The sequence below is a fragment of the Cyclopterus lumpus genome, chromosome 18 (genome assembly GCF_009769545.1).
Source record: "Cyclopterus lumpus isolate fCycLum1 chromosome 18, fCycLum1.pri, whole genome shotgun sequence".
Taxonomy (NCBI): domain Eukaryota; kingdom Metazoa; phylum Chordata; class Actinopteri; order Perciformes; family Cyclopteridae; genus Cyclopterus; species Cyclopterus lumpus.
Genome location: NC_046983.1, coordinates 167,911 through 181,087, shown reverse-complemented (window position 1 = coordinate 181,087; position 13,177 = coordinate 167,911). Strand labels below are relative to the sequence as shown.

The 13,177-nt window shown below is 47.8% G+C and overlaps 1 protein-coding gene across 2 annotated transcripts in view; it reads right to left on the bottom strand.

Annotated features, from left to right (window-relative positions):
• ctc1 (CTS telomere maintenance complex component 1) overlaps window positions 1-13,177 on the bottom strand; it is a 29,444-nt gene continuing 16,267 nt past the window's right edge. The window contains exons 11-24 of one of the 2 annotated variants that reach the window (XM_034557290.1): window positions 12,963-13,177; window positions 12,624-12,793; window positions 12,430-12,544; window positions 8,747-9,179; window positions 8,582-8,671; window positions 8,380-8,502; window positions 7,956-8,002; window positions 7,614-7,838; window positions 6,502-6,570; window positions 6,264-6,423; window positions 1,314-1,369; window positions 1,084-1,240; window positions 339-453; window positions 1-263 (exon numbers count right to left, since the gene is read on the bottom strand). In XM_034557290.1, the coding sequence (XP_034413181.1) occupies window positions 172-263; window positions 339-453; window positions 1,084-1,240; window positions 1,314-1,369; window positions 6,264-6,423; window positions 6,502-6,570; window positions 7,614-7,838; window positions 7,956-8,002; window positions 8,380-8,502; window positions 8,582-8,671; window positions 8,747-9,179; window positions 12,430-12,544; window positions 12,624-12,793; window positions 12,963-13,177 (2,067 nt within the window). In that variant the 3' untranslated portion in view covers window positions 1-171. Of the gene's footprint in view, window positions 264-338; window positions 454-1,000; window positions 1,241-1,313; window positions 1,370-6,263; window positions 6,424-6,501; window positions 6,571-7,613; window positions 7,839-7,955; window positions 8,003-8,379; window positions 8,503-8,581; window positions 8,672-8,746; window positions 9,180-12,429; window positions 12,545-12,623; window positions 12,794-12,962 lie in introns of those variants that run through there. The other variant, XM_034557291.1, reaches the window with a different exon arrangement.

Below are 13,177 nucleotides of genomic sequence, written 5' to 3'. Positions count from 1 at the left end.
TGAAGATTTAACAACTTTTATCAACAAATCCTGTAAAATTAAGATATACCATTCAAAGGAAAGTAAACTGGCTCCGCCTCTTCCTGTGGCCGACATCCTGTCTGTGTGTCAGTGTGTAGACAGGTGAGACCAGTCAGAGTTCAGGTGAGACCAGTCAGAGTTCAGGTGAGATCAGTCAGAGTTCAGGTGCAGACAGGTGAGCTGTGGAGGAGGAGTCACTCTGGTCAGGAAGTCTCGTTCTCCTCTGCTGAACCGTTTCATATCTGAAACCAACAACATGAACTTCTTAAACATGGCCGCCGTCTGCAGGTGTCGACCAGGTGAGAATGTCTGAGTACCTTCTGATATCGGCTTGTTCTGTTTTCGGCAGGTGAGAGAGAGCTGACGACACACAACGTCACGGCTGCACACGCACAACAGGAAATGGAGGAGGGGGTCGTCAGGGTCACACACCTGAGAGAGAGAGACTTTTAGAAAACCTTTATTTGACTTACTTATAGCAACATGAATGAACAGAACATCTTCGTTGCTCCTCACACTGTATTAAAGGTTCAACACGAGCTCTTCTCCAGCCACACAACATACCATCTCTTTGTAGCACCATGTTTCACAACAATCTTGCATGTCCAGACATCTTGAACCCATAACTAATTGCTTTAGATGCCGACTTTGTGCCCAAGGGAATTACCCACAATTCATTGCAACGTGGCATTAAATAGGCAGCTACCAATGGGAGCATGGAGATGTAAAAACAAATAGGACGACAACGTTCAGCCCGATACATTTACAACAAAAATAAAGATGGAGCATAAAAGCACATGAAATCAGAAGAATGCAAGCAGAGCTGTGTGTGTGTGTGTGTGTGTGTGTGTGTGTGTGTGTGTGTGTGTGTGTGTGTGTGTGTGTGTATATATATATATATATATATATATATATATATATATATATATATATATATATATATATATATATATATATATACATACACACATATTCACACCATTTCAAGCCCTCTCAGCTGACGTCAGGGAGGCCTGAGGGGGCATTGGGGCTGGGCCGAATCAAACAGGAAGTGACACTGACCACGCTCCGCCCCCGGGGGTAGACTCTGACGTGACCTCTGACCCTCAGTGCTCTTTGAAGCCCCTCCCACTCAGAATCAGCCAATCCAAGCAGAGGACGAACCAGAGCACCCGAGAACCACACGTGGGCCTCACCGGTGCCGTCATCGATCACCAGCCTGGTCACACAAGTACACACTTATAAAGTAGAAGTACACAAAAATACACACATATGAAGAGAAGAAGTCTTACTTTGCTTTGGACTGAAAGACGGACGAAGTCGACGGACACTGAGAACTGGAACAAGTCTGTGAAACAAAGACGTCAGAACAACTGTTTCTGTCCCTTCTTCATGTGCTCGGTATGAAGCAGTAGAGAACACTAGAGCACGGGTTCTTCACCAATCAGGGTAGTGTGTGTGTGTGTGTGTGTGTGTGTGTGTGTAGTGTGTGTGTGTGTAGTGTGTGTGTGTGTGTAGTGTGTGTGTGTGTGTGTGTAGTGTGTGTAGTGTGTGTGTGTGTGTGTAGTGTGTGTGTGTGTGTGTGTGTGTGTATAGTGTGTGTGTGTGTGTGTAGTGTGTGTGTGTGTAGTGTGTGTGTAGTGTGTGTGTGTGTGTGTAGTGTGTGTAGTGTGTGTGTGTGTGTAGTGTGTGTGTATAGTGTGTGTATAGTGTGTGTGTAGTGTGTGTGTGTAGTGTGTGTGTGTAGTGTGTGTGTGTGTAGTGTGTGTGTGTGTGTGTATAGTGTGTGTGTGTGTGTATAGTGTGTGGGTGTGTGTGTGTGTGTGTGTGTAGTGTGTGTGTGTGTGTGTGTGTGTAGTGTGTGTGTGTGTGTGTAGTGTGTGTGTGTGTGTGTGTAGTGTGTGTGTGTGTAGTGTGTGTGTGTAGTGTGTGTAGTGTGTGTGTGTGTGTAGTGTGTGTGTATAGTGTGTGTGTGTGTGTAGTGTGTGTGTGTAGTGTGTGTGTGTAGTGTGTGTGTGTGTAGTGTGTGTGTGTGTGTGTGTATAGTGTGTGTGTGTGTATAGTGTGTGGGTGTGTGTGTGTGTGTGTGTGTAGTGTGTGTGTGTGTGTGTAGTGTGTGTGTGTGTGTGTAGTGTGTGTGTGTGTGTGTGTAGTGTGTGTGTGTAGTGTGTGTGTGTGCGTGTGTGTGTGTAGTGTGTGTGTGTGTGTGTAGTGTGTGTGTGTAGTGTGTGTGTAGTGTGTGTGTGTAGTGTGTGTGTGTGTAGTGTGTGTGTGTGTGTGTGTGTGTAGTGTGTGTGTGTGTAGTGTGTGTGTGTAGTGTGTGTGTAGTGTGTGTGTGTGTAGTGTGAGTGTGTGTAGTGTGTGTGTAGTGTGTGTGTGTGTGTGTGTAGTGTGTGTGTGTGTAGTGTGTGTGTGTGTGTAGTGTGTGTGTGTGTAGTGTGTGTGTGTGTAGTGTGTGTGTGTGTACTCCAGCTGTTACAGATATGAAGAGCAACTCAAACAGACTGCTGAAGCGTTCACAGATTATAGCGATATTTTCATTGGCACATTATTTCATTTTATTCACGGTTTATTTAATTTGATACGTATTATTTTGAACGTTAGGGCTGAATCAGGTTTGCCCTGGTCCAGCCCCTTGATATGCTGCTATAGGCTTATAGGCTGCTGGGGGATGTTTTAGGATACACTGAGCACCTATCTCCTCTTCTCTCTCTCCTTATGGATGAATTTACATCTCTCCATTGCACATTACTAACTCTGCTTCCTCCCCGGAGTCGTTGTGACTTCTTGCCTCAGAGGGTCCTGGCTGTGTCTGGACCTGGCCTCCTTCTCATTGGCCCTGCCTCCTTCTTTGTGCTTCCTGCCTCAAAGGCCGACCTCATTGGTCCCGCCTCTTTTGCGATGCCTCCTGCCTCCGTGGCCCTGCTGATGCCCCCCCCCCCCCCCGCTCCTCTCTACCTCCTTCTGTCTCATGGATTGTGGAGTAGAGTATAGTACAGTAGAACCCAGTAGAGTACAGTAGAACCCAGTAGAGTATAGTACAGTAGAACCCAGTAGAACCCAGTAGAGTACAGTATAACCCAGTAGAGTATAGTACAGTAGAACCCAGTAGAGTGCAGTAGAACCCAGTAGAGTATAGTCCAGTAGAACCCAGTAGAGTGCAGTAGAACCCAGTATAACCCAGTAGAGTACAGTATAACCCAGTAGAGTATAGTACAGTAGAACCCAGTAGAGTGCAGTAGAACCCAGTAGAGTATAGTACAGTAGAACCCAGTAGAGTACAGTAGAACCCAGTAGAGTATAGTACAGTAGAACCCAGTATAGTACAATAGACCCCAGTAGAGTACAGTAGAACCCAGTAGAGTGCAGTAGAACCCAGTAGAGTATAGTACAGTAGAACCCAGTAGAGTGCAGTAGAACCCAGTAGAGTATAGTACAGTAGAACCCAGTATAGTACAGTAGAACCCAGTAGAGTACAGTAGAACCCAGTAGAGTATAGTACAGTAGAACCCAGTATAGTACAGTAGAACCCAGTAGAGTACAGTAGAACCCAGTAGAGTATAGTACAGTAGAACCCAGTATAGTACAGTAGAACCCAGTAGAGTACAGTAGAACCCAGTAGAGTGCAGTAGAACCCAGTAGAGTATAGTACAGTATAACCCAGTAGAACCCAGTAGAGTACAGTAGAACCCAGTAGAGTACAGTATAACCCAGTAGAGTACAGTAGAACCCAGTATAACCCAGTAGAGTATAGTGCAGTAGAACCCAGTAGAGTACAGCAGAACTCAGTAGAGTATAGTACAGTAGAACCCAGTAGAACCCAGTAGAGTACAGTATAACCCAGTAGAGTATAGTACAGTAGAACCCAGTAGAACCCAGTAGAGTACAGTATAACCCAGTAGAGTACAGTATAACCCAGTAGAGTATAGTACAGTAGAACACAGTAGAGTGCAGTAGAACCCAGTAGAGTATAGTACAGTAGAACCCAGTAGTGTACAGTAGAACCCAGTAGAGTATAGTACAGTATAACCCAGTAGAACCCAGTAGAGTACAGTATAACCCAGTAGAGTATAGTACAGTAGAACCCAGTAGAGTGCAGTAGAACCCAGTAGAGTATAGTCCAGTAGAACCCAGTAGAGTGCAGTAGAACCCAGTAGAACCCAGTAGAGTACAGTAGAACCCAGTAGAGTATAGTAGAACCCATTAGAGTAGAGTACAGTAGAACCCATTAGAGTATAGTACAGTAGAACCCAGTAGAGTACAGTAGAACACAGTAGAGTAGAGTACAGTAGAACCCAGTAGAGTACAGTAGAACCCAGTAGAGTATAGTACAGTAGAACCCAGTAGAACCCAGTATAACCCAGTAGAGTATAGTACAGTAGAACCCAGTAGAGTACAGTAGAACCCAGTAGAGTATAGTACAGTAGAACCCAGTATAGTACAGTAGAACCCAGTAGAGTCCAGTAGAACCCAGTAGAGTGCAGTACAGTAGAACCCAGTAGAGTATAGTACAGTATAACCCAGTAGAACCCAGTAGAGTATAGTAGAACCCAGTAGAGTACAGTATAACCCAGTAGAGTATAGTACAGTAGAACCCAGTAGAGTGCAGTAGAACCCAGTAGAGTATAGTACAGTAGAACCCAGTAGAGTACAGTAGAACCCAGTAGAGTATAGTACAGTATAACCCAGTAGAACCCAGTAGAGTACAGTAGAACCCAGTAGAGTATAGTACAGTAGAACCCAGTATAGTACAGTAGAACCCAGTAGAGTACAGTAGAACCCAGTAGAGTGCAGTAGAACCCAGTAGAGTATAGTACAGTAGAACACAGTAGAGTACAGTAGAACCCAGTAGAGTATAGTACAGTATAGTACAGTAGAACCCAGTAGAGTGCAGTAGAACCCAGTAGAGTATAGTACAGTAGAACCCAGTAGAACCCAGTAGAGTATAGTACAGTAGAACCCAGTAGAACCCAGTAGAGTATAGTACAGTAGAACCCAGTAGAGTATAGTACAGTATAACCCAGTAGAACCCAGTAGAGTATAGTACAGTAGAACCCAGTAGAACCCAGTAGAGTACAGTAGAACCCAGTAGAGTACAGTAGAACCCAGTAGAGTATAGTACAGTAGAACCCAGTAGAGTACAGTATAACCCAGTAGAGTATAGTACAGTAGAACCCAGTAGAGTATAGTACAGTATAACCCAGTAGAGTACAGTAGAACCCAGTAGAGTACAGTATAACCCAGTAGAGTATAGTACAGTATAACCCAGTAGAACCCAGTAGAGTACAGTATAACCCAGTAGAGTATAGTACAGTAGAACCCAGTAGAACCCAGTAGAGTACAGTAGAACCCAGTAGAGTATAGTATAACCCAGTAGAGTATAGTACAGTATAACCCAGTAGAGTAAAGTATAACCCAGTAGAGTATAGTACAGTAGAACCCAGTAGAACCCAGTAGAGTACAGTAGAACCCAGTAGAGTATAGTACAGTAGAACCCAGTAGAACCCAGTAGAACCCAGTATAACCCAGTAGAGTATAGTACAGTAGAACCCAGTAGAACTCAGTAGAGTACAGTATAACCCAGTAGAGTATAGTACAGTAGAACCCAGTAGAGTATAGTACAGTAGAACCCAGTAGAGTACAGTATAACCCAGTAGAGTATAGTACAGTATAACCCAGTAGAACCCAGTATAGTACAGTAGAACCCAGTAGAGTACAGTATAACCCAGTAGAGTATAGTACAGTATAACCCAGTAGAACCCAGTAGAGTACAGTAGAGTACAGTAGAGTACAGTAGAACCCAGTATAGTACAGTAGAACCCAGTAGAGTACAGTATAACCCAGTAGAGTATAGTACAGTATAACCCAGTATAACCCAGTAGAGTACAGTAGAACCCAGTAGAGTACAGTATAACCCAGTAGAGTATAGTACAGTATAACCCAGTAGAACCCAGTAGAGTACAGTAGAACCCAGTAGAGTACAGTAGAACCCAGTAGAGTACAGTATAACCCAGTAGAGTATAGTACAGTATAACCCAGTATAACCCAGTAGAGTACAGTAGAACCCAGTAGAGTACAGTAGAACCCAGTAGAGTACAGTAGAACCCAGTAGAGTATAGTACAGTAGAACCCAGTAGAACCCAGTAGAGTACAGTAGAACCCAGTAGAGTACAGTATAACCCAGTAGAGTATAGTACAGTAGAACCCAGTAGAGTACAGTAGAACCCAGTAGAGTACAGCACCTGTATGTACAGACTCCCACATAGCGAGCAGCTCCACTGCAGCTGCAGGAACAGGAAACACACCACATGACATCTGACCTGACCCACAATGCACCTCTGCTCTCTGCTCACGGCCCACACACCCAGATGCATCATGGGAGCAGGAGGAGGCCGGACAGAGCTGATGGGAAACAGATCCATAAATGAATAAGTACCAATATAAATGCACACTATTGATCCAGAGTGTGTGAGTGGTCACCTCGTATCTCCCAGTGCGATGACACTTATTGAGCTGACAGGAAGAGAGCTGCAGTACACACCTCCTGACCTGACACACACACACACACACACACACACACACACACACACACACACACACACACACACACACACACACACACACACACACACACACACACACACACACACACACACACACACACACACAGTTTGTAAACTACAAGCAGCCTACAGATCCAAAAGTCACTTTGACTTTCTTTTTATTCTTTGAAGGCAGCTGAGCAACAGAGGGATCCTCCTCTGTTGCTCTCCTGAAGGTTTCTTCACTTTTTTCCCTGTCAAAGGTTATTTTTGGGGAGTTTTTCCTGATTCGATGTGAGGTCAAAGGTCAGGGATGTCTATGTGTACAGATTGTAAAGCCCTCTGAGGGGAGGTTGTGATATTGGGCTATACAAAATAAACTGAATTGAATTGAATTGAATCTCAACGAGCCTAAAGGTGTTAGGGTGAATGATGTAGTGGGGTTAGGGGTATGGTGAATGGGTTAGGGTGAATGGGTTAGGGGGAATGGGTTAGGGGGAATGGGTTAGGGTGAATGGGTTAGGGTGAATGATGTAGTGGGGTTAGGGGTATGGTGAATGGGTTAGGGTGAATGATGTAGTGGGGTTAGGGGTATGGTGAATGGGTTAGGGTGAATGATGTAGTGGGGTTAGGGGTATGGTGAATGGGTTAGGGTGAATGGGTTAGGGGTTAGGGTGAATGGGTTAGGGTGAATGGGTTAGGGTGAATGGGTTAGGGTGAATGGGTTAGGGTGAATGGGTTAGGGGTTAGGGTGAATGGTTAGGGTGAATGGGTTAGGGTGAATGGGTTAGGGTGAATGGGTTAGGGGTTAGGGTGAATGGGTTAGGGTGAATGGGTTAGGGTGAATGGGTTAGGGTGAATGGGTTAGGGTGAATGGGTTAGGGTGAATGGGTTAGGGGTTAGGGTGAATGGTTAGGGTGAATGGGTTAGGGTGAATGGGTTAGGGTGAATGGTTAGGGTGAATGGGTTAGGGTGAATGGTGTAGTGTTGAAGACTAGAAAAGATCCATTCACGTTCAGATAACAATACAACATTCAGACTGTGTGTTACCTGGACACTCTCCGCTGGAAAGAAGACAGCAGCAGTTTGTTGCCGGGCAACAGGCCTGGTGGGTAGGGGGTGTGGCTCAAGTCCAGGTACACCTGAAGAGTCCTCCCAGTTTGGTCACACACTGTGAGTCGTACACCGGCACACACACCTGCACCAGAGTCACTGGTCCTGTCGTTGAGACTGATCCTGTCACACACCTGAGCCTGAAAACACACCAACTCTGACCTGCACACACATCAACAGGTGAGTGTCGGACGGTGGGAGAATAATAGGAACCTTTGAGTCATAGAGCAGGGAACACACACCTGAGACCATCAACACATTGAGTGATCCTCAGTTTACCTGCAGTCCAAGATGTCAGAGACGGACCGGACTGTGGGCGAGCGAGCCTGATGACACACAGGGGGAGAGAGGGTTATTTACCTCGTAAGCTGGACAGAGACGAGAAGGGGTCGTTGTTGTTTTTCTATTAATGATCGTCATGTATTCGTTGTTTGTCTTCGACCAGGTGCACAAATCAAAGGGTTTCCATCATCGGTAACGTTGCCGAGGTAATCTGATTTACACAAGCTAACCGTGCTAACGCTACCTGGCCGTGCTCCTTTCCAGCTCCACCCCCTCTTCATAGATGGTGACCAGTTTAAGCTTCGGAAATTTAAACTGTAAAGTTGCCTGAAGTCGGATTTGTACAAGATGGCTGCTCGGCGCATTGTGCAAGTGATGGATGGAGCAGCAAAGATACGGAGGGAAGGACGAGTTGACTCACCTGCAGCAGTGGGCGGGGTAGAGTGTGGAGCCTCCAATCAGATCCGACCTGGAGGGTGGAGTCAGTGTGTAGCTCCACCCCGTTCAGCCCAGAAACCCCACAGCCAATCAAAACACTGGGATCCTGATGGCCAGACACACACCAAACATACAGATGAACATCTCTGAACTCTCAGCTGTGACATCACCACAGGTGTGTTTACCTGTGTGTTGGGAGCAGTGAGTCTGTAGAAACATCCGGGCTGGAGGAGAGGGAACCAGCGAGCGGACCCACCTGAGAGCACCAGGACCACCTGCAGACAGACAGACAGGTTGATGCACTCAACACAGGTGCATTATGGGATGTTTCAGGTGAAGAAGGGTCTCACCTTGTCCTCGCTCTCTGTCTCCGTCTCTTTGTCTGTCATTGGTCCGTTCTTGGGGTCCCGCCCCCAGCTGACCACTGGACCAATCACAGTGGCTCTGACCGAGAAGCACAGTGTTAGCCCCGCCTCTTCCCCCTTTAGCCTCGCTGTCATGTTCCTCCAGGCCGCGGCCTCTTTCTGCTCTACCCTGATCACCATGGAGATGCAGGGCCGGAAGCCGCCGCCCACAGGGCCGGTAGTCGCGGTAACGGCGGAAGCGGAGGCTTCTCTTCGTCTCTTCTTACCTGCAGAATGAGCCTCTCCTTCTTCTTCTTCTCTCTGCTTCCTGCCTGTGACATCCCATCCTGACTCCTCCCCCCTCTGTCCCAGATGTGTAACCATGGCAACAGACGGACTCAGGATGTGGAGGTGGTCCAGAGAAAACTGCAGGTAGACTCTGTCACACAGACATTATTATGTGTGTGTGTTCCTGCAGTGTGTGTGTGTGCACTTGCAATGTGTACATGTGTACGTGCAACGTGTACCTACAGTGTGTCTGTGTGTCTACCTGCAGTGTGAGTGTATCTGCAGCATGTGTGTACCTGTAGTGTGTCTACGTGCAGTGTGTGTGAGTGTGTACCTGCAGCGTGTGTGTGTACCTGCAGTGGGTGGGTGTGTGTACCTGCAGTGTGTGTGTACCTGCAGTGTGTGTACCTGCAGTGTGTGTACCTGCAATGTGTATGCCTGCAGTGTGTGTGTACCTGCAGTGTGTGTACCTGCAGTGTGTGTACCTGCAATGTGTATGCCTGCAGTGTGTGTGTACCTGCAGTGTGTGTACCTGCAATGTGTGTACCTGCAATGTGTATGCCTGCAGTGTGTGTGTACCTGCAGTGTGTGTACCTGCAGTGTGTGTACCTGCAATGTGTATGCCTGCAGTGTGTGTGTACCTGCAATGTGTGTACCTGCAGTGTGTGTGTACCTGCAGTGTGTGTGTACCTGCAGTGTGTGTACCTGCAGTGTGTGTACCTGCAGTGTGTGTACCTGCAATGTGTATGCCTGCAGTGTGTACCTGCAATGTGTGTACCTGCAGTGTGTGTGTACCTGCAGTGTGTGTGTACCTGCAATGTGTGCATGTACCTGCAGTGTGTGTGTACCTGCAGTGTGTGTGTGTGTGTGTGCCTGCAGTGTTTGCATGTGGACCTGTAGTGTTTGTACCTGCAATGTGTGCGTGTCTGTGTGTGTACATGCAGTGTCTGTGTGTGTACCTGCAGTGTCTGTGTATGTACCTGCAGTGTCTGTGTGTGTGTACCTGCAGTGTCTGTGTGTGTACCTGCAGTGTCTGTGTGTGTACCTGCAGTGTCTGTGTGTGTGTACCTGCAGTGTCTGTGTGTATGTACCTGCAGTGTCTGTGTGTATGTACCTGCAGTGTCTGTGTGTATGTACCTGCAGTGTCTGTGTGTATGTACCTGGAGTGTCTGTGTGTGTGTGTACCTGCAGTGTGTGTGTGTGTACCTGCAGTGTCTGTGTGTACCTGCAGTGTCTGTGTGTATGTACCTGCAGTGTCTGTGTATGTACCTGCAGTGTCTGTGTGTGTGTACCTGCAGTGTATGTGTGTATGTACCTGCAGTGTGTGTGTGTGTACCTGCAGTGTCTGTGTGTGTACCTGCAGTGTCTCTGTGTGTGTACATGCAGTGTCTGTGTGTGTACCTGCAGTGTCTGTGTGTGTGTACCTGCAGTGTATGTGTGTATGTACCTGCAGTGTGTGTGTGTGTACCTGCAGTGTCTGTGTGTGTACCTGCAGTGTCTGTGTGTGTGTGTACCTGCAGTGTCTGTGTGTGTACCTGCAGTGTCTGTGTGTGTATCTGCAGTGTCTGTGTGTGTACCTGCAGTGTGTGTGTGTGTGTGTACCTGCAGTGTCTGTGTGTGTACCTGCAGTGTCTGTGTGTGTACCTGCAGTGTGTGTGTGTGTACCTGCAGTGTATGTGTGTGTATCTGCAGTGTCTGTGTGTGTACCTGCAGTGTCTGTGTGTGTACCTGCAGTGTATGTGTGTGTATCTGCAGTGTCTGTGTGTGTACCTGCAGTGTGTGTGTGTGTACCTGCAGTGTGTGTGTGTATGTACCTGCAGTGTCTGTGTGTGTACCTGCAGTGTCTGTGTGTGTGTACCTGCAGTGTGTCTGTGTGTACCTGCAGTGTCTGTGTGTGTGTACCTGCAGTGTCTGTGTGTGTACCTGCAGTGTCTGTGTGTACCTGCAGTGTCTGTGTGTGTACCTGCAGTGTATGTGTGTACCTGTAGTGTCTGTGTGTGTGTACCTGCAGTGTCTGTTAGTACCTGCAGTGTGTGTGTGTGGACCTGTAGTGTTTGTACCTGCAATGTGTGCGTGTCTGTGTGTGTACCTGCAGTGTCTGTGTGTGTACCTGCAGTGTCTGTGTGTGTACCTGCAGTGTGTGTGTGTACCTGCAGTGTGTGTGTGTACCTGCAATGTGTGTGTGTGTACCTGCAGTGTCTGTGTGTGTGTACCTGCAGTGTGTGTACCTGCAGTGTGTGTGTGTGTACCTGCAGTGTCTGTGTGTGTACCTGCAGTGTGTGTGTGTACCTGCAGTGTCTGTGTGTGTACCTGCAGTGTGTGTGTGTGTGTACCTGCAGTGTGTGTGTGTACCTGCAGTGTCTGTGTGTGTAGCTGCAGTGTGTGTGTGTGTGTGTACCTGCAGTGTGTGTGTGTGTCTGTGTGTACCTGCAGTGTCTGTGTGTTTACCTGCAGTGTGTGTGTGTGTGTGTACCTGCAGTGTGTGTGTGTACCTGCAGTGTCTGTGTGTGTACCTGCAGTGTGTGTGTGTACCTGCAGTGTCTGTGTGTGTACCTGCAGTGTGTGTGTGTACCTGCAGTGTCTGTGTGTGTACCTGCAGTGTGTGTGTGTGTTTACCTGCAGTGTCTGTGTGTGTGTACCTGCAGTGTGTGTGTGTACCTGCAGTGTCTGTGTGTGTACCTGCAGTGTGTGTGTGTACCTGCAGTGTCTGTGTGTGTACCTGCAGTGTCTGTGTGTGTACCTGCAGTGTGTGTGTGTGTACCTGCAGTGTCTGTGTGTGTACCTGCAGTGTGTGTGTGTACCTGCAGTGTCTGTGTGTGTACCTTCAGTGTCTGTGTGTGTACCTTCAGTGTGTGTGTGTGTGTGTGTACCTTCAGTGTGTGTGTGTGTGTGTGTGTGTGTACCTTCAGTGTGTGTGTGTGTGTGTGTGTGTGTGTGTACCTGCAGTTTGTGTGTGTGTACCTGCAGTGTGTGTGTGTGTACCTGCAGTGTCTGTGTGTGTACCTGCAGTGTGTGTGTGTACCTGCAGTGTGTGTGTGTACCTGCAGTGTGTGTGTGTGTGTACCTGCAGTGTCTGTGTGTGTACCTGCAGTGTGTGTGTGTGTACCTGCAGTGTCTGTGTGTGTAGCTGCAGTGTGTGTGTGTGTGTACCTGCAGTGTCTGTGTGTACCTGCAGTGTGTGTGTGTGTCTGTGTGTACCTGCAGTGTGTGTGTGTGTACCTGCAGTGTCTGTGTGTGTACCTGCAGTGTGTGTGTGTGTGTGTGTACCTGCAGTGTCTGTGTGTGTACCTGCAGTGTGTCTGTGTGTGTACCTGCAGTGTGTGTGTGTACCTGCAGTGTCTGTGTGTGTACCTTCAGTGTGTGTGTGTGTGTGTGTGTACCTGCAGTGTGTGTGTGTGTACCTGCAGTGTCTGTGTGTGATGTACTCCTCCTGGTCCAGGTGTTGGTAGGAGGGGAAATCTGATTGGAGGAACCTCTCCGTTACCATGGTGAACTGCTGGACACACACCAGACAGCCTGCAACACACACACACATTCATATCAGGCTGTGAGGTGATCTTTGACCTCACCTGTTTGTGTGTCTGTGTGTGTGTACCTAGCCAGGCAGTGTTGAAGGCTGCCCTCTGACCTCCCTCCTCTTCTTCGCTGGTTTCCGTGACAACACAGGCCACAGCTCCCGTGGTGTCTCTGAGGTGCAGCGTGAGGTCACATGATGACGTCTGTGACGGGAGCTCCAGCACCCCGACCACCAGCAGGGGGCGCCGCCTGACCAACACACACCTGGAGGTCAGCTATTGATCTGTTATGGTGTTGCCAATAACAGACTATCCACTCATTCATAATATAGATTATTAGTGCTCAGTAACTTCTCCAATATATACATGTTCTATATTATTAGAGAGAGAGACAGAGATATACAGTAACTTCTCTTTACCAGAGTCTGTCTCCAGTCTGGGGCCGTTCCTGGAGGTTAGAGGTCAGAGTCCTGCAGGACCAGGCCAGTGCTGTGTTGATCTGAGACCTGGTCAGACTAGATCCACCAGCAGGCAGCAGAGAGCTTAGAGAGACCAAAGACCAGCAGTCGGACTCCAGAGACCGGCTGAGCTCTGAGACACTGATGCACTGAGGGACTGTAGGGTCAGCCCTGTA